General features: G+C 39.1%; 4 protein-coding genes across 4 annotated transcripts in view; 2 read left to right on the forward strand and 2 right to left on the reverse strand.

Annotated features, from left to right (window-relative positions):
- The first annotated feature begins 5,612 nt into the window (after positions 1-5,612).
- Positions 5,613-8,254, forward strand: LOC132993453 (probable serine/threonine-protein kinase kinX). The gene is made up of 2 exons (XM_061063314.1): positions 5,613-7,087; positions 7,177-8,254. The coding sequence occupies exon 1, from the start codon at positions 5,734-5,736 to the stop codon at positions 7,057-7,059; it is 1,326 nt and encodes a 441-aa protein (XP_060919297.1). The 5' UTR covers positions 5,613-5,733; the 3' UTR covers positions 7,060-7,087; positions 7,177-8,254.
- Positions 8,255-8,927: 673 nt separating this feature from the next.
- rmnd1 (required for meiotic nuclear division 1 homolog) lies at positions 8,928-12,510 on the reverse strand. The gene is made up of 12 exons (XM_061063315.1): positions 12,438-12,510; positions 11,380-11,808; positions 11,197-11,302; positions 11,021-11,096; positions 10,578-10,617; positions 10,340-10,440; positions 10,141-10,247; positions 9,973-10,037; positions 9,762-9,838; positions 9,381-9,501; positions 9,141-9,257; positions 8,928-9,022 (listed from the first exon to the last, which is right to left on the reverse strand). The coding sequence occupies exons 2-12, from the start codon at positions 11,779-11,781 to the stop codon at positions 8,990-8,992; spliced, it is 1,245 nt and encodes a 414-aa protein (XP_060919298.1). The 5' UTR covers positions 11,782-11,808; positions 12,438-12,510; the 3' UTR covers positions 8,928-8,989.
- A 116-nt stretch (positions 12,511-12,626) lies between these two features.
- Positions 12,627-18,298, forward strand: ccdc170 (coiled-coil domain containing 170). Its single transcript, XM_061063313.1, has 8 exons — positions 12,627-13,254; positions 13,368-13,550; positions 13,794-14,096; positions 14,991-15,191; positions 15,308-15,481; positions 15,675-15,917; positions 16,154-16,357; positions 17,850-18,298. The coding sequence occupies exons 1-8, from the start codon at positions 13,198-13,200 to the stop codon at positions 18,126-18,128; spliced, it is 1,644 nt and encodes a 547-aa protein (XP_060919296.1). The 5' UTR covers positions 12,627-13,197; the 3' UTR covers positions 18,129-18,298.
- Positions 18,299-18,345: 47 nt separating this feature from the next.
- syne1b (spectrin repeat containing, nuclear envelope 1b) overlaps positions 18,346-27,969 on the reverse strand; it is a 70,376-nt gene continuing 60,752 nt past the window's right edge. The window contains exons 134-146 of the mRNA XM_061063316.1: positions 27,826-27,963; positions 27,187-27,378; positions 26,734-27,061; positions 25,837-25,905; positions 24,876-25,003; positions 24,470-24,596; positions 24,123-24,334; positions 23,368-23,568; positions 23,106-23,234; positions 22,532-22,744; positions 22,245-22,337; positions 21,270-21,328; positions 18,346-19,467 (exon numbers count right to left, since the gene is read on the reverse strand). Of these exons, the coding sequence (XP_060919299.1) occupies positions 19,227-19,467; positions 21,270-21,328; positions 22,245-22,337; positions 22,532-22,744; positions 23,106-23,234; positions 23,368-23,568; positions 24,123-24,334; positions 24,470-24,596; positions 24,876-25,003; positions 25,837-25,905; positions 26,734-27,061; positions 27,187-27,378; positions 27,826-27,963 (2,130 nt within the window). The 3' untranslated portion in view covers positions 18,346-19,226. The remainder of the gene's footprint in view (positions 19,468-21,269; positions 21,329-22,244; positions 22,338-22,531; positions 22,745-23,105; positions 23,235-23,367; positions 23,569-24,122; positions 24,335-24,469; positions 24,597-24,875; positions 25,004-25,836; positions 25,906-26,733; positions 27,062-27,186; positions 27,379-27,825; positions 27,964-27,969) is intronic.

Raw genomic sequence — 27,969 nt, forward strand, 5'->3', positions numbered from 1 at the left:
CCAGAAGAAAAACTACAAGTCAAAGGTGCCAAAACTGATGATATTCAAGAACCACAAGTATTACCTTCTGATGTAGAAGATTCTGTAGATGACATCCAAACTGAGGAAAGTGCATCTACTGGCATGCATGTGGTCACAGAATGTACTGAGGAAGGTACTGAAACAATACCTCATACAGAAGGAAGTCTTGAGCCTGAGGATCCTTCAAAAACTGATCATGTTGAAGAACCAGAAGAATCAAAGACAGTACAAGAATCACTGTTAGGTAAACTGATGCGTAGTCCTTTACCAGATAATAAAGAATTATCAGATGATTTATTACAAAAAGAAACAGTTACAGATGAACCCCAACCAGCCACTGAAGTGAGGGAGGAGCCAGAAGAAAATGTACCAGTTGAAGCTGAACATATTCCAGAACCTGAAGTTATAACTACAGTACAAGAAGCTCAGTTTGACTCAAGGGCAAGTAGCCAATCACATGAAAAAGTAATATTGGAGGATATCACAGCAGTGGAAACAGTCAGAGACAAACCACAAAATGAAACTGAATTGAGGGTTGAGCCAGAAGAAAAACTACAAGTCAAAGGTGCCAAAACTGATGATATTCAAGAACCACAAGTATTACCTTCTGATGTAGAAGATTCTGTAAAGGGCATCCAAACGGAGGAAGGTGCATCTACTGGCATGCAGGTAGTCACAGAATGTACTGAGGAAGGTACTGAAACAATACCTCATACAGAAGGAAGTCTCGAGCCTGAGGATCCTTCAAAAACTGATCATGTTGAAGAACCAGCAGAATCACAGACAGTACAAGAATCACTGTTAGGTAAGCTGATGCATATTCTTCTACCACAAAAAAATGTATTATCAGATGATTTATCACAAAAAGAAACAGTTACAGATGAAACCCAACCAGAAACTGAAGTGATAGATAAGTCAGAGGAAAATGTACCAGTTGAAGCTGAACATATTCCAGAACCTGAAGTTATAACTACAGTACAAGAAGCTCAGTTTGACTCAAGGGCAAGTAGCCAATCACATGAAAAAGTAATATTGAAGAATATCACAGCAGTGGAAACAGTTAGAGACGAACCACAAAAGGAAACTGGATTTAGGTTTGAACCAGAAGAAAAACTTCAAGTCAAAGATGCCAAAACTGACAATGTTCAAGAATCAGAAGTATTACCCTCAAGTTTAGAAGATACTGTAAAGAAAACCGAAATTGAGGAAGACACATCAGTCCATGTGCCTGAGACCACAGAAAGCATTGAAGGAGGTGATGCAGCAATATCTGCCACTGAAGGCAGTCCTGAGTCAATGGATCCTTCCACAGCTGAACAGGTTAAAGCACAAGAAGAATCCCAGACAGTGCAAGCATCACCATTAGATTCAGATATAGGTAGCCTTCTTCCATCTGAAAAAGTTATAACAGAGGATATTCCAGCAGTCCAAGTACCAGATCTATTGACATCTGATGTTAAAAATACTGTGATGGAAACCTTAATTGAGCAAGGACCTTCAATCCCCATGCCTGTAGTCACAGAAAGTGCTGAGGTAGAAAGTGCAACAGTACTTCTTTCTGAAGGCAGTTTTGAGTCAGTGGATACTTCAACTACTGAACATGTTCAAGGACCAGCAATTTTACAGACAGATCAAGAATCACCATTTGAATCAAAGGCAGGTAGTCTGTTTCCACCTAAAAAAGTAACATCCGAGGACATTCTGGCAATAGAAATAGTTACAGAAGATCCCCAAAAGGACGAAACTGAACGTGTTCAAGAACCACAAGTATTACAGACAGCTCAAGGACCAGCAATAGACTCAAATGTTGCTGATATTCTTCATCTTAAAAAAGTTGTTTCAGGAGATATTCCTACAAATGATCAGGAAACAGAAGCAAGAGTTGTGATACATGGGAAAAAAATTGTTGAAGACACAGACACTGAATGTGTTATGGAACCAGTAGTATTACCATCTGATGTAGAAGATACCGGGAAAGCTGCATCTATTGACACAAATGTAGTCACAGGACATACCGAAGAAGGTACAGCAACAATACCTCATAATGAGGGCAGTCTTGAGCCTGTGGATCCTTTAAAAACAGATTTTGCTGAAGAACGAGAAGTACAAGAATCACTTTTAGGTTGTCTGATGCATAGCCTTCTACCACATAAAAAAGTATCGTCAGATGATTTGTCCCCAAAAGAAACTCTTACAAATGAACCCCAACCAAGAACTGAAGTGAGGGATGAGCCAGAAAAAAATGTACCAGTTGAAGCTGTAACAACTGAATATGTACAAGAACCAGAAGTGTTACCATCGGACATAGAGGAGACTGAGAAGGAAACCAGAACTAAGGAAGACGCATTGACTGATCTTCATGTGATCACAGAAAGTACTGAGGGGGTTAAGGCAACATTAACTATCATTGAAGGAGCTCTTGAGCCAGTACATCATTCTAAAACTGAATGGGTTCAAGAACCAGAACAACCATCAAGATTAGATTCAAAGGCAGGAAGCTCACTGATTGAACAAATATTATCTGAAGATATCACAGCAGTGGCAACATTTACAGATGAACACACTCTGGAAGCTGTAGTGAGGGTGGAGCTAGAAGAAGAACAATCAATTGAGGCTTCTAAAACTGAATATGTTCAGGAACAGGAAGTATTACCATCTGATGCCAAAGATAATGTAAAGGAGGCCAAAACTGAAGAACACACATCAAAGTATGTACATGCAGTCACTGAAACTACTGTTCATAAGCCAGATGCTGACAATACTATTGCCTCAGTCACAGATACAATTGAGAGGGAAGTTGTGGCACAATTTGATCAAGCTGCAGAGAAATCAGATGGTCATAAAACAGAGCATATTATAAATGCTTCTGTCTTTGAACAGGAAGATAGCATTCCTGAGGTTGCAGAAGAGTTACTAGCAACACCCCAAGTTCATGTATCATCTGTTAATGAAGAATCAACATATGTTCAGGTCCTAGAAAGCCCTTTACTTCCTGAGGAAATCCAAGCTCCTGCTGTAGACAATGCTACAAATAAAGATGAATTCAAACATAACGTGCACCTCAGTGCAGTTCAAGTCAGTGTTGAAATGGAAAAGGAAAGTGAACTTTCAAGCACTGAGATAAATACTGCTGCACTTGAGCATGCCATAGTGACACAAGTAGTCACATGTGATCTGAAAGAGTTCTCAGCTACAATACCTGATCTTTTGCCAGAGAAAAAAATAGGCATTACTGAACCCCTGATTGACAGAGTGGCAAGTCAGGAAGTGTTTGGGGAAGCCAACCCTGCTAAGCCTTTAGTAAAAGATGATTATGTGACAGCAGAGCAACACACTGTGATCCAGAGGATGCATGTGCCATCAGTAGAGTTTGAAGGCAACCACAAAATTCAAGTGCAGATGGTCGATGTCAATCTAAAATCAACTGGGACAATAGTGGACAACAAATTGGAGGTAGGGGTAACAGAAACGAAAGAAGTCATAGATTATTGTCAAGAAACAATGAAAACAGTAGAAAATCTCTCTGCAACTCCAGACATTGAAACCAAGATAACTGTTCAAGAAGTTACTCAACATGTCCCAGAGAAGGTATCTGAATCAGCGGTTACCATCTTGGAACAAGCTGTTGTAAAACAGCCAGATGCTTTAACTGCAGTGAGTGAATTGGCTGAAAGTGAATCAAATCAAATGGGGAATCAAAAAGTGATAAAGGATGGTACTGGAACATTGACAGAAAAAGATGAAAAATCCGTTGTCATAAGTGATGACTCTGCAACAGCACAGCAAGTGTCTGAGGACCTCACACATGCCCCGGATTTACTATTTGGTTTAAATGTCTCTATTGGCAGTTACAGAGAAAAACTAGAGCAAACCAAAGCCAAACAGGCAAAATCAGAAGCAGGTGTCACAGTAGGAGAGATCAAAGCTCTATCAGAGGAAGCAGATGTGAAAGAAGTTAATGAACCAGCACAAATTACACAAATTTCTCAAGATCCAATTTTGACACCTAGTAACACTGGATTAGTAGTTCCCCAAAACACAGGTATAATCTCGTCAATAGGTAATGTGGAATCCCCATCAAGTCTTTCGTTAGAATTCAAACTCAACATACAGTTTGGTCAAGCAAAGGCACAAACTCCCTCTCCACCAACAGAGCAAATTGAACCTATGAAAAAGACACATGTGTCTGATGTTGGAGTTCAAGCAGTGGAGGCAGTTGAACCAGTAAAGCCCATTATTCCAACACAAAGAGTAGAAAGCCATAATCAGATTGACCTAACTGAGGTCAAAGACATAACAGTAACAGCGACAAACTTTGTTTATACCGAAAGAGCCTTGACCACAACTCAACCTGATCTGTTGGATGTTGGCATTAACACAATTGAAACAGTTGAATCAATAACAAAAGGACCGGCTTCCCCACCAATGCCAACAGATAGAATTGAAACTGTGAAGCAGACGGACGTGTTTGTGGTTGGAGTTCAAGCAGTAGAATCTGTGGAAACGGTAAAGCCATTTATTCTAACACAAAGTGCTGGGAGCGAGAAACAGATTGAGTCAACTGTGGTCAATGTTGCGCCAAAAGAAATCCCAGGACCAGACTCCCTCTTGGTTTTAACTGAAAGAGATGTGCTTACAACTCAACCTGTACTGTTGGATGTTGCTATACATGCAATTGAAACAGAAGAACTAGTATCAAAGGCAAAAACTTCCCAATCCCTACCAGAAATAATATATTGTAGTGAACCAGTGAAACAGATGGATGTTTTGGAGGCTGGATCTCAAGCAATACATGCATTGGAACCTTTGAGCCTGAGAAGGATTGAAGCAACTGAGGTCAATGACCAGCCAACGGAAATCACAAAACCAGCGGCAAACTTAGTTTTAATTGAAAGAGCCTTGTTCACGACTCATCCTCAACTCTTGGAAGTTGGCATTAATTCTATCAAAACAGTTGATCCAGTAGCAACAACACCAGATTCCCTACCATCAACAACAGACAGGACTGAAACTGAGAAAGAGACAGATGTGGCAGTGGTAGGATTTCAAGCACTTAAAACAACTGAACCTGCAAAAACAGTTATTCCACCAGAAAGAGAGATCCAGAAACAGATTGAGCCAACAGAGGTCAATAATCAATCAACAGAAATGACAGAACCAGCAACAATCTTAGAGTCAACTAAAAGAGCTGTAATAACTACTTATCCTGAACTCTTGGGGGAAGTATTACCATCGGATGCAGAAGATACCTTGAAGGACACAAAAAATGAGGAAGCTGCATCTATTGACACACATGTGGTCGAAGAAAGTACTAAGGAAAGTGCAACAGTACCTCATATTGATGACAGTCTTGAGCCTGGGGATCCTTCAAAAACTGAACATGTTCAAGAACCAGAGGTCAAAGAATCACTGTTAGGTCTACTGATGCGTAGCCTTCTACCACATCAAAAAGTATTATCAGAGGATTTTTCACAAAAAGAAACAGTTGCAAATGAACGCCAACCAAAGACTGAAGTCAGGGATGAGCCAGAAGTACTCTTGGGTGTTGGCATACACCCAACTGAAGCAGTAGAACTGGTAGAAGAAAGAACAAACCAGGAACCGTTTGAGCCAACTCAGGTCAATATTCAGCCAATAGAAATCACTCAACCAGTGGCAAACCTAGTTGAAACAGCCTTGATCACGACTCAACCTGAACTCTTGGATGTTGGCATGCATCTAATCGAAACAGTAGAACCATTAGCAAAAGCATCAGCTTCCCCACCACCAGTAATGGAGATAAATGATCCTGTGAAAAGGATGGATGTTTTGGAAGTTGAGGTTCAAGCAATTGAAGCAGTTCTACCAACAGAAATAAATGAGATCCAAAAACAGATTGATCTTACTGAGGTTAGTAATCAGCAAATAGCTATCAAAGAACCAGGGACACTTCTGGGTTCAACTGAAAGAGCTGTGATGACTCAACCTGAACTCCTGGATGTTGGCATTAACACAATCCAAACAGTACAACCAGAAGCAACAGCACCACCTTCTTCACAGGCAATCACAGAGAGAATTGAACTGGGGAAACAGATGAACATTTCAGAGCACGGAGTTCAAGCAGAGGAGGCAGAGGAACCTGTAAATACAGTCCTTCCAGCACAAAGAGCTGAGAGCCCGAAACAGGTTGAACTTGCTGAGGTCAATGTTCAGCAAACAGAAACTACAGAACCAGAAGCACAGTTATTTTCAAATGAAAAAGCTGTGATCATGACTCATCCTGTACTGTTGGATTTAGGTATACATGCAATCGAAACAATAGAACCAGATCCAAATGCATCAGCTACCCCACAAGTAACAACTGACATAACTGAAGACTTGAAAGACACCAATTCATCAAATGTAGTAATTCATGTAGAAGAGGCAGTAGAATATGAAATGCCTATAAATTCAACACAAAGGGCTGAGAGCCAGGAAAAGCCACAGCTAATTGAAACGGATGCTCAAGCAACAGAAGTAACAGAAACAGCTGTAAATGTTGTGATACCAGCTGTGATAACAACTCCACCTGTACTGTTGGATAATGGTATACACCCAACCACAACAGTAGAACTAGTGTCTAATGTTCAGGCAAAAGAAACAATGCAACCAGCAAGTCAAATGGACGACAGAGAAGTGTTCCGAGGCGAACCAGTTCAGTCTGAAGATTGTGATCAAGAAACAAAAGCTAATGTTAATAATACAGAGGAGGAGAATGATCAGGATGTGTGGATGGATGCTGAGGAAGTCGTTTACAACCAAGAAGTAGCAGAGAAGTCCTCTTTAGAGATCGAGGAGCCTGAGGAAGAGATGGAGGCAGAGTGTGTGCATGAGGAAGAGGCAAAACTTGAAGAAGTTGAATTAGCATCTTATTCCAGAACAGAGGAAGAAGAAAGTCAACAGGAAGTATACAACAGAGGAGAAACATGTGAAATTGAAAGTGAAGGTGAAGATTTTGCTATTGCACTTGAGCATCAGGAATATGCAACTGCGAGCATCACTACCTTGGAGTGGGATTAATTTCACTCAACTTGAGTATCACTAACTGGTAAGCCTCTATCTTTAATTGAAATCATGTTTCCCATTCACAGTAAAATCTAATTGAATTAGTAATGTGCTGCATTTCTTTCCTTTAAGGTTGGACAATCCAGAAGAAATTCACTCAAGTGTGTATGCTTCGACAAGCCATTAAGAAGATGACTGACTTTGGAAGAGAACTACAGGAAACAGCTTTTGTCGCTTTTATTTGTCAATGTTTAACCACAATACGTTGGTATTTAATGGTGAAAATGGTTTTGAATTATGGAATTATTTTGTAATAAATATAAGGGGCGTGATTAACAAGAAAGATGTTGATAGAGGAGCATCAACTTTGAAGACTTTGTTGGCTAAATAATGGAGCTTTACTACTATTCACGTCATCTTTTCAATCATAAATTATATTTGTGCAAAGATATATCTTAATCTTTTTTTGAAAAGGTTAAGATAATAAGGTCATATATTTCATCCCTTTTACTTCCATTACATTTCTGTAAGTGTTAAATACAACTTTGCAGAACTAACCTGAAATATATAAATATTTTTCAACACTTTGAAACAAGTGTATCACAGCCTGTACTATACATCATCTCTGTTTATGAAATATTTGGTCATTGGTATATCTTAAATCTTTTCACTTAAATACATATTCTCATGTTATCTTTGTCGGAAAACCAACATGTAGACCGGAGTGCACTAGTGTAACTGTATATTATCTTGTACATAATGACTGTTTTAATGCTTATTAAAAGCTGCACTTATTTTGAATCTGCAAACATTTTTACTGACAACTGTCAAAATAAGAGCATAGCACATCTTTGTTATTAATTAACCCATTATTTTACACATTTTTAGAAACATAATCAGCAGAGCCGTAAACTTCATGGCATCAGTAATTCCCCTGATTGCTGTTTTTATGTGAGCTTCAGCAAGCTTGCGTTGTCTTTGATACAGTAAGCTACATAATGAAAGTGTTTGGTAAGAGAGAGAAAATGGAATGAGACTGAGAGGCTGTTTGTCTTCTTCCTATATTTTTGCTTACATTCTGACTTTTATGGAAACTTATATCTGATCTGATATGTGTGTATGTCTATTAATGACTAAATGCAAAAATAAACCCATGTTTATATATTTACATATACAGTATAATATAGTGTTTTATTTAAATAAATGAATGCCTTCAAACTTTGAGTATTTTCTTGTATTGCAAACATCTACAGACCTACTAATCGAATAAGCATTCGATGCATTGGTATTTTGCATAAAAACTTAAACAAACAGCAAAGAATTAAAACAAAGACTTTATTGCATCTTTCACAGCACTCAGTTGGAGTTCTTTCACTTGGATGATTTAGAATAAATTACTGCCTGTTGATTTCTTTCTTTACTGCTTGGTTTTCAGTCACATGAATGTTATCACATGTCAGGCCCTCGCATTCCAACTCAGTCCTTCGGAAAACAATTGATTTTTTATTGAAAAAGACTGATATATTTTTGAAACATTGTGTAAAAAATGAAATGAACACTGTAAAGCAATTAGGTACAGAAGACTCAAAAAACGATACTGTTTGAAAATATGGTCACATGATTAAAAACTGTCAATAACCTAATGGTCTTTGTCTTCAAAAAGTCAATAAGCAGCATTTATACAGTCAAATCCTACAAAGAAGCACGAGCCACCATATCTAGCAACAAACTAAAACAACTGGAAACAGATTTGTTATGTTGTTTAAATGTTTTTACTGTTTAATAAACGACACCCAAAACAGTTGATGTCCGTTTCCAGATATCAGTTGCTCCCAGACAAACACGGCCATATATATCTGTCACAAAGTACCTTTGTTTAGTGCAGCATTCTGTCTTTGTCATTTCAGTTCCCTTTTAGAGATGTGTGCATTGTTGCAGGAGCTGTTTAGAAAATCATCTTTGCAAGTTCAAACATGACCTATAAGAAAAACAGGCAACAGAGTTAAAAAAAGACAGAAGTGAAGCTTAATAAAGTTAAATACACCTTTGAACTAATATGTTTCCACATCAGGCTCAAAACATCTTTATATGCTTACCTCTATCGTAATGAGTATGACGATCATCCACTCCAACCTCAGACTGTGCTTCTCACTCAGGTGGCTCCTCATCAGATCTGTTAACTGCGAACAATGTTCAAGCTTCTCATTTACAACCTAAAAGAAACGGAAAATATTTCTAGTTTAAATCAAAACTTCAAAACGTGCATTATGCTACAAAGTGTTAGCATTAGTATAAGTCTTTGTTGCGACGTTATTTTTTGGAGCAGCTGTATTTACGTTGACTCTGCGGTTGATGCTGAGAAACTGGCAGGTCTTATCGTAGAGCTTTTCCAGGTTTTCTCTGTCCCAGTAGAAGTCAGGTGTGAGGAGCAGGTCAGACCTGAGGTTTATACAGTGTCTGCCAGAAGAGGAAGATAACAACAATGTTCTGTCACCCTGGAGTTTGAAATAAAACAGGTCTTAAATGTGGATAGGAGGTAGGATAGCCCAAATCTGGTGTTGTCAAACAGAGTGAAAAGTTTTGTTTCTGATCACCAGGCAGACCCCAAATAAACTGAAAACAGAAGAGTTTAAGCTTGCTGTAAATCTGAAAAGGAAAAACCAGAACAGCTTTAGTTCACTCTGAATGAACCTCTATTTAAAGAAGATTTAATTTACCTTAACGTAAAAAGCTCCCCTATCTTCTTCATGACCTCTGCTGAGGACAACTTAACTCTTTTGCCAGACTTCAACGTCTGAGGAAGAAAACAGATTAGCATATTAGCATTAAGGGAAGCACTGGTACATACTCTACTTTACAGGCAGACAAACAACCATTACAGATGATCAATTATTAATGATCTCTTTCTGCCTGTTGTGTCCACTGTACCTCTGGTATAGATTGAATTGACTCTACAAAGCTGTCTAATGACACCTCCCATATAGCCAGCTTCACTGTGAGAGGAGGCAGAAAGTTCAAGTCAGGTAAGTGGCTGTATACAGAGCAAACATCTATCAAAACAAAAGAAAGGTTTATTAAATAAGCATGGGGCCTCACCTGACAAACACAGGGCATTTGAAAAAGCAAATTTCTCCAGAACAGCCTCAGCTTGATCCATCTGGTCACTCAGAAAGATGTTGCCGCGCTCAAGCTTTGTGTTGCCACTGCAGAAGATGAAATATGACAAAGTTACAGAAGTCACTAAAAGTCTGAAAGTACAGATAAAAAAACATGACATAAGTACTGATCTACATACTCTCCAACAGCGTAGTTAATCTCCTCATTTTCCCAATGAACTAATGCCACTTCATAAGGCTGGATCTCATGCCGTTCCAATAATCTCATCACCTGTTTCATCTGTAAAGTAGTGAAACATTCAATTGTAAAGGAAGTAGAAGAATTATAGTTAAAGAAGTAATACTATATATACAATATATATACATATATATATATATATATATATATGTATATATATATATATAGTTTTTTTTTACCGTTTTCTCCTCAACGTTCCAGAAAACCACTGAGCCTTCCCTGAAATTCAGAATGAAAAAGAAATAAATGTATTTGCCCTTCCCCCCCATTTTATTTAACCAAAAAAAAAAAAAAAAAACTTCTGGGTTTCAAAAGTTTCATTACCAAAACCAGAACAATACTAATACATAAAATAATATGCTTAGTCAATACCAGGTACAGTTTTTTAATACACTACCTGATTAACATGTTTTTTCTAGGTCAAAAAAGGCTTTAGGAGTATAAGCAACACTTCACATTATTTTGATAGATGATCTGTACAATTTCTGAAAGTGGATTTAAGGACACGTTTTTGTCAGTACTCATAAACTATTGACGTTCACTTCCCAGCTGTGCATACTGATAAATTCATTGTCATGAATCAGAATTGTTAAGTATAAATAAAGTATAAAGCTTTATTCACCTGAAGAAGAACATCAAAGCCTCGTCTTCTGGTTTAGAAGTCTTATCTGTGCTTATCACCAGCACGTTTGAAGCATCTGAAATCAAAACATGATCGTAATGAAATGTCTTAAGTTATTCTCACTGCAACTAACATCTTGGTAAGAGTTGTGATTGATACACTTTGTTTTGTGATACCTCTTGGTAAATCTAACTCGTGGAAGTCGTGGCTTATCAAGTCGTGGCAAAGTGTCGGCAAATGATACTGATCTGCTGTTGCATAGGCAATACACTGCATCATATCCTACAGAGAAACACAGGGTTGAATTAGTGACGAGAACAAAAACATGATATCAAATATCCCATGATTATCAGAATCACCTGGTCGTTATTCAGGGCAGGCTGATTGGCTCGAGAGGGTTGTTTTGTTCTTGGTCCTTTGGGAGCCTTTTTTCCAGGCACCACTGCTGGTTTTAAAGTTGTTTTCAAAACAGATTTCACAAGACTGGGTGAATAGAAACGTGTCTGTCCACTTCTGCTAAGCCCGCATGAAGCAGGCAGAACATCTCTTCTGCGGTCATGCTGCTGGAGATGAGTGTTTAAAAAGAAGGTCCTCGAAAATATCCGAGGAAAAGAGCGATTTGAGTGAGTCCTCCCGGGTTTGGTTTCATAGTTGAGTGGTTGAATAGACTGCGGGAGAGTGGCCGAGGCATAGAAGAAGACCGGTTTCCTCTTCACAAGCAGCTGAGCTCCCAACCGGGACCACAATGAACGGTGAAGCATCTCGGCATTTGCAGGTGAACAGGTGAGCTACGAGATAAAAAAAAGTGAGGCAAGTTTATTCATAAAGCACATTCCAGAAACAAGGCCATTCAAAGTGCTTCACACAAGACATGGAGAATCACAACAAAGGGCAGAAAAACACATTAAAAGAGGACATTTGAAAATCATTCAAACAAAAAACATAAATATCAAAGAAAGCTATAAAACAGAAAAGTTACAGGGCAGTTATATAGTTTTAGAAACATATTAAAATAAAAATATTAAATGGATCTGTTAGCAAAGGGATACACACTTGATTAATTTAATTGGAGTCAGCTTTAATCAAAGTAAATACAATATAATGGATCAAAACAAACACGTCTGACCTTGACCACATTAGCTGTCAGAAATATCCTCGCCAAAGTAGCAGTCGGGTTATTATATCCGTATTAAACATGTTGATAAAACATAACAAAGAAATACTGTTCTAGATCATATTCTAACTTTAATGTAGCTATGAATGGTGGGAAACGTGCTGCTGAACCCAGGCAGTGGCTTAGCCGTATGCCGCTTACCTCTGAATGAGTAGTGGGTCAAAACGAGTCGGTTTTTTCACAAACACATCAGAGACCCGCAGTTCAGGTAAGTTTTATATTAAACTAGAAGTGTGGAATCACATTAGATACATAGTGCGTCGCGATACTGTACTAGGAGGGAGGCGTGTTTCGTGTTTGCTAATAAAGTTTTGTATGTATCCGCTCATTTCCTGTTTGTGTGACGTCATAGTTTGCGTGTTTAATTTGACCCGAGTTATGACTGGAAGGCTTTTTGTTTTGACGTTTGGGTTTGCAACAAGGCTTCCTTTTTTTTTTTTTTTTTTTTTAAATATTTGACAACGCGTTAGCTTTTAATTATGTGAACACTGTCCGATTGAAGGTTTTTTGTTTTGTTTGCTTTATTTTAAATCATTATATTTAAATATTATTTACAACATAATTATAGTATTTGGTTAACCTCGAGATTTACGTTGATTCTTGTTGCTTATTTTAGACCTGTTGTAAGTGGCAGTAGGTGAATTAAGTAAAAATAATAATTTCATATTCTTATTTCAGGTTGGTGTCTGGGAGAAATGGCTACCTGACAGTCCTTACTCAGGGATATTAAAAACACTAGCACCCCAGTCGACCTTCACAGCGTTTTGATCAGCCTTTTTATGTCATCTACAGTGTAATTTCAATGCATTAATTTGCTTGGGCTCTTAAACGACTTTTGATTATTGCTTCAACAAGATTCGCACTCAAAGATCTATTTATGTATTTTGTTGAAGCTTCTAGATAGCTGACATTCCCAGCTACAGCGCCCCTTCAGGTGAAGCCTTTTATAGCCCTGTTTGGTGTTGCCAGGAGACTTCTTAAAACAGAAACAAGTCCCTCCTGAATGTTTTCTTCCCCTGCAGAACTTTTACGACTGGAAGTTATGGAAAACTCTAATGAGGTATGCTGAGAAAAAAGTTATTTATAACTCTACTTATGGTATATAGTGGTTATTGGCATTGAACTAAGATGTGGCAACATTTTAACCAGGTTAACTTTATTAACAATTATCAGGTGGATCAGTCTCATGAAAGGGAGAGGCTCAAGATGAGGATTGCTGTTTTGGAGGAAAGTGTGAAGTCCTGTGAGGTGGAGTGTAAATCCAGCAGAGAGACGGTGCTGAGGCTGGTGGCAGAGCTGGACCGAGAGAGGAGGAAGACTGCCAGCAGTGCATCAGCGCTCGATTCACTCAAAGTGGTACTTTAAAAGCTTTTAAAGTCTTCTACTCTTTTGTGTCAGCACAGTAATCTAAAAGTTCTGTCCCAGCACAAAGAGTGAAGGTTAAAACTTGTATCACAAAGGGAGTCTAAGGCGTAAATGTGTAAGGGAGGGGGCCTTCACTAACCATCCAAGAAATACAAAAATTGCTCCTGGACGATGTGTTATTTGACAACATTTTAGCAGTGTTACTCTTTGTATTGTTTCCCCTGTCTCTTTTAGGAGTTAGATGGCCTGGTAGAGGGAAGGAGGAGTGTAGAGATGGAGAAGGGATCCCTAATGGAGAGGGTGGAGGCAAGCAAACGGGTCGTAGAGGCTGCCAGGCGAGAGTCCCATTGTTTGGAGAAACAGGTGAAGGAGTTTGAGAGAAAGCTACAGTCGAGCCAAGGAGAAACTCAAAGAGCTGGGGAGAAACTGCAGATGTTCCTGGAAAAGGTGGTAGGTCTGCTGCAGGGGAAGTCTGAGAACGTCATCCTGCCCACAGAGGAAGATGTTCTATACACATTGGACAACCTCTGCAATAAGGTAAGGTATCAAAAAATGATTTCGGGCACAAACCTTATTACATTGGTGCATGATGAAAGAATTGGTCCTTTCAAGTCAAAACTTCAGCAACACTCGCTATGAAAAAAACGTAATTAAAAGAGTAATAATACTTGACACCTACGATTTAGAAGGTTCAGGAGCAGATTAAGTAAGAGGGTTTTAACATAAATGTCTCAGGATATATTCCTTATATTACAAGTGTTGATTTAGTTCTGGCTCTATAAGACCATGAACTGAAAACTTTCCTCGCCTGATTTATGGCTTTTAAATCAGAGACTTACTTCTTTCAAAGGCTAAAAATTAAAGTTTGGGGTGGAGATTATTTTATGTCAAATTAAATAAAATTACACTTCTCTTAAACAGGGATTGTATATGCATTATTTTATTTTTTTAGATATTATAATAATAGAGATACAAGTAGCTATATGATATTATTAATAATATTCTATTACAAATAAATGCTCTGTATTCTGAAGAAAAATATATTTAAAGAGTTTAGTTTAAGCATGCGCTATTCAACCAAATTGGGCTCTGACTGTGTTCAATCAAGAGCCTCATAGCCCCGTGTGTTGCAGTCATTTAGTATGTTGTATTTTTGTAATTGCATGCATATAACATTATTAGAATTTTGAATTTTTATCTTCAAAGTAGAATCTGTTCATTTGATGAAACTAGTTGTGTAAAAAGTACAAAAAGCTTTACATTAAATACTCAAGTACCTAAAACCTTTACTCATGTACAGTGCTTGAACATATACATTTAATACATTTCTACACTGTCTCCTACATCTACCATCAAACCTGAGTTTTAAAGTCTTAACTCGGTGCTTCTACATTGAGATAAACATTCTTACAACATTTATTTTGGTGGCAGTCCTTTCCAGAGATGGAGGCCCGTCTGTGTCATTTCTCTGAGGAGCTCAGCGAGCAGACGGAGATTCAGCACAGTGCACTTCAGAGGGCTCAGCTTGCAGAGCAGCAAGTCCAGGACCTGAGGGAGAGACTGCAAGCTCTGGAGACCGAGCTGCTGACTGCAGACATGCAGCATGACGGACTGAGACATCGCAAACTGCATGTGAGTAATGTGTCAGTAGCAGGAGAAACAAGTTAAAATTTCTGTTAACTTTATGAGTTAATGCATTTTAGTGAGAGAAGTATAATAAGAAGTCATTATCTTTATTTTTTCAACAGTATGAAGAGTTCCTGGAGCAGCTGTCAGAGATGATGAAGGTTGACAGTATCGCAGTGGATCTTGGGTTCGACATGAGGCTTAAACTCATCCTGTCACGAGCAGAGCAGCTTGTTAAACAAGAGACAACTGCTTTGGTGGAGAACAAAAGTCTGAGCTACAGTCTACAGAGAAAGGTAGGCACATGGAGGCAACTACTGATTAAGTATCTCTTCACATGTTTCAATCAACAATTCTCAAGCCTTTTAAGATGACATAGTAACATTTGATTGATAAGAGACTTAATTTTAAATTTGCAGTGATAAAATGCCTTCTGTTAATGCACCAAAAAAATACAAAACATTCATGTAAAGATTATCTTCTCAACAGTTAAAGGCGCAGAAAGACCAACTTGACAGCAAAGGCCTCCACATCCAGCTTCTTAGGAAGAAGGTGTCAGAGCTGGAGGAGGAGAAGAGGAGCAGATCAGCGCTGGCCGTGGAACGAGATGATGCTCATCTGGAGGCCAGGAGGCTGCAAAAACAACTGCAGCGTCTCCAAGGCGAGCTGAAGGCTAGCAGGCAGTCCAAGACTGAGCTCAAGGCCCAGCTGTCCCATACCAATGAGCTCAAGGTAGAGGGGAGAGGGGTTAGGACCCCAGTTCAATCAAGAGGGCTTTTCACTTCATAACACATCATGTATGGTTGTAAATATATTCGTATGTGTGGATGAGAAGGAGCAATGTTTTGTAAATGTGCACCAAGCTTATATTAAAGTATACGCAGCTTTTTTGAGAGCAATATGCCAAACTTGATAAACCCCTCGATTTAAAAGTGCCTTTACTAAACACCTCTGTCTGACGTGCCAAGTTGAAAGTGATGGAGCAGAGTCAGACTGTGCAGGAGCAGAAAAAGAGGCTGGATCAGCTGGTGGAGGGGAAGGCCAAGGTGGAGAAGAAGCTGAACACAGTGAGCTTAGACCTACAGAGTCAAGAGCTGAAGACCAGAGAGGACCAGCAACAGCTCAACACCCTGAGACAGAGCCTGGCTCAGCTCTCTGAGAGGGAGAGAGAGGTAAGGGAGGGATGAATCTGAAACCTTTTGCTCAGTAACATCTGAAAATAATAAGCTATCTTCATGAGCCACCTTTAACTCTTTTTTAAGTCTACTTAAAGAGCAACTGAACTACCATGTTATTCCATAGTTTTTGCTGTTCTTCAGTATTTTGAGCTCTCAACTTGTAGGAGTGTTGTACAACCCCTTTTCCAAAAGGGTTGGGACATTAAGTGAAATGTAACTTTAAACAGAATATAATGATTAGCCAGAAGTAGCACAAAGACCACATACCAAATAATGAAAGTTAGACATTTCTGTGTTCCTGGAAAATTATTTGCATGTTTTTGATTTCGATACCAACAACACATTTAAAAAAAAGTTGGGACATGGACATGTTTGCCACTCTGTCTCATCACTTCTACTATTAACAACGCCCTGTAAGCATTTTGGAACTGATGAAACCAGTTTCTGTCATTTTAAAAGTTTAATTATAAAGCAGAATTCTGAAACAAGTTGCATGGCATCAATTTCAAAATGATTGTGTAATTGTACAAAAACAAAGACTTTCAGTGTTATCATTGATGTTGTCTTTGTTCTATTTTCAATCAAATATGGGGCTTTTCAGTGTTTTGCATTCATCATTTTTTTGTTTGCATTTCCATTTAACGTATCATCTCATCCCTTTTCAAAGAGTGATGGACAGTTAGTCACTAAGGTCTGTGTCCACTAACTGTGACATAACTTTTGGGTGTGGTTATAGAGAGGGCAGTTACCCTTTTTCACATCTGGGTTTAAGTTTCTCTCCAAAGTTGCACTTATCAATACCTGTATGTAAACAATGTATCCCATTACAATGTTATAATATGTCAGATGTCACTCATTGTGAGGAAACAGAGAACTACCCCCAACTATGTTTGAGCTTTATTCTTTTATTATTAGTTTCATTGTACAAGCCCAAAACTTTCCCCACTGGGGATCAATAAAGTATTATCTTATCTTATCTTATCTTAGCCCAAAACTTTACAGCTCAGGTTTACTCTCAGTGTTCTTATCCATGTTGTTTCCATCTGCAGCAGGTAGCTTTATGCACCTGTGCACTAAATGTATGTTCACTAGCAGAACATTTAGCAGCTAAAAGGACAGACACTGACCTCAGGAATTGTTGACAACAAGACAGAGCTAAAACAAAGTGAATATTGGTTTATATTCAGCTTGTGTCCAGAAACAGATTATGAAATGAATGGTAATGTTTAGTATGGAGGATATAAATAGGTCAATATTTACTTGTTTTGTGTTTGTGACCAAAAATATAATTTGGAGCTTAAGAGTATTAAATTACCCTAACAGCAACAAATCTTTACTATTGTTCAACTCATAGTTCAATCATGGGTCTGTGTGTTAGAAATATTCTGTAATTCAGATCATTTAAGAGCAGCAGGTGGTTCAACTGGTGATTGGACTCATAATATTACACTTTAAAATTAAACTAAGATGCCCTTTTTTTGTTCAGCTGGTAGACTTCCAAATGGTTGTTTCCAAAATGTTGGGTGTGGATGACACAAACCTGGCTCTTCCAAATTATGAAATCATCAAACTACTGGAGACCCTTCTTCACTCTCATCACCACCACCACCTCCTTCATCATCATGTCAATATGCCCTGGCACTGTCCTACTCACCAGAGGCCTCATCTCCCTCAAATCCTGGACCTTCAGCACAGCTCCTCCTTGGATCTTTCTGCTTCCAGGTCTACTTTTCAAGACAATGCAGTTCCCTTTCAGGAAGCCTGACATTGATTATGCCAAACTGGACTATCAAAGTAAAGGTTTCTATCTAAAAACTATAAGAAATCTGACCTTATAGAGTATAAAATGATCCACCAAACACCATGTTTTCTGTTTGTGTTTTCAGGAAAAGCTCAGAGTAAATATGATTCATTCAAATGTGAAAAATATACACACAAAAAAATAAAATAAAAAGGCAATCATCAAAATTAGGATTTTCGCATTCATTGTTTTCCATGGGATCATATACATATATTTATCATATTCATATATACACATGGACAATAATCCCAGACTGTTATACATTTGATACGGACAGTCATACAAAATATACAGTCGTTCTATGTATTTATATATATATCATAATTCTCAATCTTAAAGTCGCATTTATATTTGTTTAAAAAATAAAAACAGCAAAATGTAAAAAGATCATGGATGAGCAAAGTTAAAGGTTAATCTCTTGAACTGTGTCTGGCTTTAAGAACACACAACTTGGCTTAATAAATCTTACATGAATCAATGTCATTCAAGTTAAAAATGGATTGTTTACCACCGACACAATGAAGGATGTTAGTAAATAAAAACAATGATGAGAAATGCATGCCAAAATACAGGTAAAAAAATATTGCAATGTGAGATATATTACATGTTATTTTTGTTCCCTTTTTTTTTTTTTTTTTTTTTTTTTTTTTTACAAACTTTTGAGTTACAAGCAATTTCACAAGGCTAAATCTTAGCATTTCACTCTGGTGCTATCCACTGACGGATCTCCTCAGAGAAATGTTTACACCACTGATTTGATCTTCAGTTCATTCATCCAGAAATTTCCACTGTGGGCTAACACAGTTTATTCAATTGTGTTACACCAAGGATGCTCCTTATCAACACAGCGTTACAGAGTAACATAGTGAGATGCTTGATCTTATATGTTACACATGTAGATATTATCTGTAGATGGTAGCTGTTTTTCTGCAGTACAAATGGATGACCAAGATCAATTTTTGCTCCCAACGTAATTGACCATTTAACGATATCACCGTGATTCCAATTCAAGTCATAATGATGCATGAATACTGACATGAAACGCTCTTTCAGCTGCTCAGCCTACACTGGAGGTGGTCCGTTAGTGTAGCTCAGCATCGGTTGTAAGGAATTTGCAAAGTTGTTGGACTGAGCACAGTAGTCCTCCTCTGACAGTGGCACCAGGAAGGCAAAGACCACTAACAGGAGCAGGATGAACTGGAGAGGCAGCGCGAACCAGAGGACACGCCACAGCAGAGAGGACCCATGACCTGGTGACGTGTCCGGATCAGAAGGGGAGGAAACGGATCCAGCGTCGCGAGACCTGCTCACACACACACGCACGCACAACGCAGCACAGACTGACGTTTAGTTACTCACATCAGTCTTAAAAAAAACATGTATATTTCTGTTTGTCATCTGAATACCTCATTTCAGGCCTGTGTAACCTGATTATAATGGTGACCTGTTTCTTTACGGTTCACAAAAATAAACTCAGCTGAAATTACTGACAAATTACATTAGTCTAATTCAATAAAAAATATCAACTTGAACAGCTTCGTAATCTAATTTTCCTGATTTCCATCTCTTCACTGGTCCGGTGTTGTCTACCAACTTTCAATCCAAATAAGATCTCAGCTCAGCGACAGGGGAACTGCACAACAGTGCTTGCCGTGAGCACCATGCAGTGACTGAAAGACATCGCCGACATGGTTCACAGCAATGTCAGGACAATGTTTCACATTGTGATCTACATGCTGTCTGAGACTGGGGCGGATAAACACAGTTACAAAGACAGTCACAAAACAAACTGTACAATCCTACACAAAACAAATATACTTAACATGTGAGCTCGCATTCCTTTGCAAGAGATGTTAGGAGAAGAGACAAAAGGCATGCTGCAAGTTCAGCTTAATAATCAGATGTATTTTTTTTTTAGACTTCAAGTCTGTGTCCTGTTGAAAATGCAAAGCATGCCGAGGCTATAAGCGCATAGTGATTAGAAACAGGTTCTTTGAGGTTGTAGTTTAGTGCCTTTGAGAAGCTAAGTTTTTTTTATAAAGGAATAGTTTGGAAAGTAGGAGAATATGTTTTCTTGCTGGGAGTTAAATGAGAAGACTGATACAACTCAAAAGTCTTTGTATTTGATATGAAGCTAACCCGTGTGGACGATAAGCCTAGCTGAGTACAAGGGCTATGAAACAAGAAAGCTCTCAACAAAAAAACAACAATAAGCCTACTGCCTAAAATGTCACTGTGTTAATTCAATTGTATAATCCCTTAGAAACCATCACCCTCAGTAAAAACTGTCTTCCATCTAAAAGTCTAGAAGCAAAGTAATTTAAAGTGAAGATGACTGGAACCTAACTTGTGTATTTAATCAGGATAAAAAAAGCTCTGCAATATTCTAAATGTATAAAATTAAAGTGGCCCAGGAAGTCATGGAGATTAGATATGCCTTTTCCTATGCTGTTACCCAATGTGCCCCTTACCACTTCACATATGGGGACCTGAGAGAGGCAAGACTCACAGATGACTGACGGTGGGGGGGAAGATGGTGGATAGTTGGTGTGATAGCAACAGAGGAGGAAGAAGAAATGCCACAGACAACAAAGAGAAAGAAAGAGAGCCAGAGAGATAGAGAAACTGCAGCCTTTGCATTGTTCATTGCAGACATTTACTGGTTTGGCATTTGAGAAAAAAGTGTGTGTGTGTGTGTGTGTGTGTGTGCTCAGCAACGACGAGGGAAAGTTAGATACAGAGGAATATTTATGTTATACGTAAGATATGCCCTTTAGTTAGCGATATTAAGCAGCTGAGGACAGTGGCGGAGAAGAGGCCTTGCACCATTCCTTGTGTAACTGCTTTATCAAGGATGTGTGGGCTGCATTTCACCTCGTCCCCTAGCCTACACAAAGCGTCTAGACGTACAGAAGATGATGGAATTCACTATCATGAGCTGTTTAGGTTAATAACAAATATTATAACAGATATTTGTATTCTTTAAAACACAGATGATGTTTAAGACTCGGGGTGGATTAGAGAGGAATAATGGGCCTCCAAGTGCATCATGGGCTGATGAGTTCCATTATCTTCTGGGTGTGCTAGAAACCAACAGAAAGGTACCTGTGGAGTGGACTGCTCACAGAGGGTCCAGGCTTTGACAGACTACATTTGCCCCGTTTCTGTTTGCAATGAACAGGGGGGGAGGGTAAAAGAAAGAAAGTATGTTTCAGTCCAGGCAAATCATGACAAAGCTACCGATGAAAAGAAAATCCCAAAATGAAAGAAGAGCAGCGACAAAATCATACGTGACGGTGATAGATTTTGTAACTCCTGATATCGAGGAATCTGGGTTTTCAAAGTGAACGACTACTTTGAAGTGCTTTGGCTTGTGAGTGCAACAAACAGTCTGCAAATAGGGAGCTACATATTACGCAATGTGATGCATGACTTTCTTTCTTAACATAACAGTGACATATATTAACACACAAAATATAAGCAGCAGCATGCTTATTTGGACTGATATTTGAATAATCAACGCCGATTCAAATATTGCTTTGTAACTTTTTCAGCCTGCAGTATAATACATTTATGTGTGCATGCTTTTCACATCATAAAACCCCATTATACACTCTTGTAGTCTTTTTGAATGCTTTAGCCAGTATGCCTGGGAATATAACTACAGTGAGAAGAAATTAGAGGAAAGTGTAGGTGGAGAAAGATTTTAGTGTGAAAATACTGGAAGAGAAAAATTGACAAACAGGTGAGAACTGGAAAAGTCATCCAAGAAAAAGGAGGAGGAAGAAAAGGAAGTTAGAAAGAAAGGATTCCCGAGTTATATGGCAGGGTTTTGCTCTGGGATAAGATAACATGCAAAAGAGTAAAAGACAAGGAAACAGTTGAGAATTCAGAGGGAGGGAGTGTAAAGCAGGTTGTGGATGTGTGGAGAGGTGTGAGGAGAGATCTTGGGATGGCAGGGGTGAATATGGCCTTTAACGGGGCATTTGGAGCACAGGTCATTATATTTATTGTTTCTGAGGGATAACCTAACACCTGGCTTCGCACAGGGCAGCATGTACTGGTAGGTTTGTACATTACCGATCGCCGTCGACTTGGTGTACTCCTTCCTGATACGGGGCTGAGAGAACCAGATGTGTCCAGTTCATCAGCAGAGGACCAAGATGACAGATCCTGTGGAAGAACAGGTTACCACAAAGAGAGAGAAAGACAAGGAATCTATGAAATCTGACCCTTCAACAAAAATATCTTCAGTGAAATCTTCTAAAAATACAGGGTAATTACAAAACTCTTGTAAATCCTCCCCTGTATTATCTCATGAAATCTAACAAGGCTCAAAAGTGACCAAGATTTCTGTGAAGATATACCTGTTGACTGCTTGTGATGTCCAGAATTTTGGCCAGCTCTCTGAGGTCTCGGGTTACTTCCTTGAGCAGCATTTTGAGGCGGTTCCCAATAACATGGACCTTCTCCTTGGCCTCCAGACAGTCGCTGCCCTGAGCGTTGACCAGCAACTGAAGGGACATGTCCTGAAGAGAGGCCACTTTAAGCTGAGAGTCCAGCAGTTCCTGTCGGATTTGCTGTGGGGAAAGTCAATTTGAGATGTGAGCGTTTCAGATTATTTGAACCATGTTGTTGTTTTTGCATAGGTTTGCTTTAAAATGATAAGATAGTGTTACAATTCATGATCCAATGAATCGACTAAGTAGTTACTTCTTAATAAAGATAATATATTTTTATAGTGTTAGTGTAGCATCAGGAGTCACAAAGGTTTTGTACGGAATATGATTGAAATCTAAATCATGTGTTATTACTTAAGGAAACCACAAGGTTCAATGCACTGCTGCTTAGTTTACAGTAGCCTGTTTAAGTATTCAACCTGGTCTAAATGGAAGTATCTTTATCAATAACAATGCACCACATTATTTACAGGTTGTGTACCGTAAGTGTTTTATGATGCTCATGGAGAGTGTCACTGTCCTGGATTGGGTCAATGGGAACCACCTCATTCCTCCTGCGGTCGATGTTTTCCAACCAGAGCAGCAGACCATGGCTCATCTCATGGAAGTCCTACACATCAAAGGCGATGCAGGAAAGGAGATGTTACAGCAGTATGAAACAGTCTTAAAATGACTTCCAGAACAACTGAACTTGTGCCCCCTGTGCTGATTCTGAGAGCAAAAGGACAATGACTGGCACCTACATGACATTGCATGAGAGCTTCCTGTAATGAAGACCTCCACTCCTCCAGTGAGCCGCCCAGTTTGTCCCAGTGGTTGTTCATGTCTTTTAGTTTGGCCTGAAGCTCTCGGGACTCATCCGTGTCTGGCTGAACAAACTCAGTGCTGCACAGGTTGATGGACAACACGATAGCCTTACGCTTTTCATAAGCCTTCTGCAGCTCCTGTAGACCAATATAACATTTAACAGTTCATCAATTCAGACATTCACAGCGACATTGAAAACAGTGTCTCAAAGATATTAAAGATATTGCAATTATCACTCACTCAAGAAGATTACTTTTGATTGGAAGATAACAATCAAGAACAATAACAATCTAATTTAAGAAAATGAACTGATCTGAATCAGTTTTTTTTTTTAAACTAAAGAGTATCAAGTCATTCCCACATTACCCGGTCAAAACTAACTTATCTTTTCTATGCTTAACTTATTTATCTGTCTATGTTGGCATTGATTGGTAGATTAGACAAATGACTAAATCTTTAGCTGCTTCGTTTCGAGCTAACTCCAGCGGTCTGGCCAGTGCGACTGAGACTTTCTCTCCCTTCTGTTTTCATACTCTAGGACTGTCCCTCGACTATTCCAATGATTTTCTTGTTCTTTACATGTCAACAAAAAAAAGGAAAGCATCTTCATAAATAAGGAAACATACTAAAGATATATATATATATGTACAGTATATATTTACATACTGGTACATATATGGTACAACTATACCTTGAGCTTTTTAATGCGCTGCTCAATCGTCTGGATGTCCGTGCTGAGGTCCAGCCTCCGCTGCTGCTCCAGCTCTTCCTCTGTCTCTCCCAGCCAGGTCCAAATATTGTTCAGGTCAGAGTTCAGCTGCTGCCACTGCTGCTGGTTCTGTTTCGTGCGTATCTCTTTGCTGAGGTCCTGAGCCTGCAGGAGCTCCCATCGCTCAATAACTCCTAGAAAGAAGGATACATTATGTTAGCTGAATTCACCAGAGATGTATTCCATCAACCTTTTCCTTTAAATGCGTTAATTTAATGTAAGATAACGTAGCATTCATGCATGCAGGATAGGTTGTGGTGAATTGTTACCTGATGTCTGGGACTCTGAGCTACTGGGATCTGCAAGTCCAGACACAGTGTCTTCCTCCTCCTTTAGCTCAAAGCCCATCCTCTTTACTGTATCGATACTGCCACGACATTCACCCAGCAGCCGCATCTACAGAATGAGTATGTTAGTCTACAAGCACTACTTTGTATGGTAAAATCAGTGTAAATTGTTCTAATATATACTTTTGGATAGGACATGCATTTTAAAGTTATGACAAAGATAATTAAATTTGATAATTTAGTGACTAGTTGGCTGGTAGTGAGCTTTTACAAAATCTCTGATTTTAAATTTAAAAAAATATATATATACAAACTTGCTGGTTGCCACATCATAGCTCATTGAAAAAAAGTACAGATTTATTATTTTGTGCCCTGCGGAAACACATACATATCCCATGTAAGAGGCATCCAGTTCTGAGCTTGTGGGAGTCCGACTGCGAGTGCTTTCAGTTTGCGGCAGGTGAAAACGGCTGACATCCAGAGGGTGAACATGTGAGTCTGTAGAGGCAGCATCCCCTGTAGACAACGCATCAACTGGTTAACTTTGCAGATTATGAGCAAATTGTATTTCATACTGGTTACTTAAAATGTGCTTTTCAAATGGTTAAGAGATAAAGCCCCATTCAGACAGAGAAACATAAGAAGCAGTAGGACCCTACTAGTAGGAGAACTAGTACAGATGGATTTCCTGAAACTTGTCACTTATGGTGCCTGTGTAAGTTTGACATTTATCATGGTCCATTTCCTAAAAGGTGAGACTTTAATTCACCTCTCGTGCTCTTTGATATTATAACAGCCTGATTACAGGTCCCTCCTCTCCTGCTTGCATTATGAGTTGTAACCTCCATCAGCGAAACAGTCATCAAACATATATTTGTTGCATGATGGGTCTCTGTGTGAAAGGAGCCTTTGAAAAGTCTTAAATAACATCTACATCCCTCTATCAAGAAGTTCAGACTTAACTTAGACAATGACACAACATGCTTTTCTGAAAAAACAAAACGCACATCAAAAAAAACCTGAAGAGGTTAGCTACATAGCACACCGCAAACAAAAGTAAGAAAGCCAGTTAGATAGAAGGGTTAGGCTGAATTCCATTTCAGTTCTGCTAAATTTAAGGGAAAGCAGAATCAGTGCATTGAATAAATAAAAATGGAATTGACCCTATCCCCCAGTGTTAGAAAGTGTTGCCATTGGTTACAGCCTCTGCTCAAAGTGTGTATGAGTGGAAATCAACACAAATCAAAGTCAAAGCTGGTGAAAAGGCTACACGTGTGGTATCACTCAGAGTGAAGCTGTTATTTCTGGCCCCAAACACTTGTGGCATGCTGGGGTCTGCTGATGCCTACCAGTGGAGGACCTCAGTGTTTTTTCTGTTAGTTTAACATAGGCCTCAGGGCTCTCTGGGATCACTACATCTGGAAGAAACATTATACAGTACACACATTCAGCAGTGAGCAATACACTGTTTGATTCCATGAACTGGTTAAGATCAATTGTATCTGCTGTCTTCAGCATTGTTTGATGCAGCACCAGAGGGGTGGAGTTTGATCAGAGTTTCAAAAAAACAGATAGCTTATCAATCACAGAGAAATACACTGCTACAGCAATATGTTTGTGAACGACTACCTAAAAGATAATGACTAAGACTGAAACCCAAGTCAGTTGGCATTTGATGCTACACTGTTTTCCTGGGACATTGGTTTCGCTACAGTAACGTCTGTTTACCCAGTTTTGCTAACAATGAATCCCCATTAGCATTGTTTTACTCTGCTTCTTTGTACGGTAAGTAGAATTTAAGGTCTGCAAATCAAAACTCCTCAGTACTGTTCGGCATCTAGTGTCTTACTAAGGTGCACTTCAGCTAGTTTAAAGCAAGGGGTCAGGATGTAATTAATTGGACAGTGGAAAGGAAAAATACAAAAAATATTATTCTACTTATCATATTTTTTTCTGATCATTCACACTGAAATTATAATCAGTTGTTTAAGTGAAAATATAGCGGGAAATCCTTTTGACTTGTTTAAACTGATGGCTACTACGCTGCTTAAGGAATCACAAACTGAGGTGGTTTGGTACCACTGGAAAAAGGACGCTCTTCTTTATACATAAAAAACAGAATCTGTATTCAACATTTAAAAGAAGCCACTACTCCTCATACACCATCATTCTAAATGTCAGTGAATTCAAAAGTCCTGATAATCTCTGAAATGTATCAGCAGAATGTTGTGTACTTAAAAACTCACCTGACAAGGCTGAGGCAGGCCTCTGGAGGAAGTCTCCCTCTTCACTCTGCTGCTCTCTCAGGGCCCTGCTGGCACTCTCCAGCCCACGGCTCAGGTCGTAGTCATGATCCCACTCCAGGGGAATGGAGTCCACGCTGGCTGGGGTGTCCCTGCCTGATCGCTCAGTCCTAAACTGGGCAGCCAGGGAGGCTGAGCGGCCTGATGAGGGCAGAGGAGACAGGAAGCCATCTCCCAAGCGCTCGTTCCATGGCAGACTGGACAAATCACACGGCTCGTCCAGCTCCAGCTCACGGTCCGATAATGACACCTCAGTATCATCATCTGCAAGCTGAAGAAAAATGATGACAAAATAAAGATGAAAACCAATCTAACACCTTTGGGATTAGATACAGACTGTAATATATTAATGAAAAATAAAGTTGTATCATGACGTCTCTAAGTCTCAGCTCTTACAGGAAGCCGAATGAGCTTTTTGTAGTAGCGCTCCACACGGCCAAACACTTCCTGACAGTAGCGCTGCAGCTCTTCCAGCTCCTCCTCGATGACAGCAGCATCCAGAGGCTCACTTTTCTCTATCAGCGCCTCTCCCTGGTGGAAGATGTGCTCAATCTTTGCAGTAGTGAGGGAGATCTCCTGTTGGAAAGACTGTGGAGTCCGGCGAGAAAGAGCGCCGTTAAACAAGTCCTCCTCAATTCTGCTTTTCATTCTAAACACAAAGTCCTTTCACTTACTTCATTCAGCATAACATAATTCAGAAGCTTTTTTGATTTTGCCATTTAAATTCAAGTAGGACTTTCTTGAAAAAAACAACTATATAAAATTGTGTTCATAAATAATGTACAAAATGCTTTTTTATAGTTTTTTAAACATATCAAGAGACAAACATTTTACACTTTTTCTCAATACATAGTTAAGAATTCCACTCTTTATTAATTCAGAGATTGTTGTCTTGTTAAAAACTCCCAACAGTGCAAATGTTGAGTACTTTTTAAGCTACAATCAATACACACAAATATCTGATAATCGTCTAAGCAATATTCAGTTAGTATTCTGTGCAAATACTTTTCAGCACATGCAGGTCTGAAAACCTACCCTGAGTTGTTTAATCTTGGCCTGAATGTCACACTCAGAGAAGTGTTCGATGTTGGTCAGCTGCAGGTCCATCTCTGTCAGCCACACCAGGATGCTGTCTCTGGCCGTCTCAAACTCCTCTCTCTGACTGATAAAGTGCTGTAA

Source organism: Labrus mixtus, chromosome 18 (genome assembly GCF_963584025.1).
Source record: "Labrus mixtus chromosome 18, fLabMix1.1, whole genome shotgun sequence".
Classification (NCBI taxonomy): domain Eukaryota; kingdom Metazoa; phylum Chordata; class Actinopteri; order Labriformes; family Labridae; genus Labrus; species Labrus mixtus.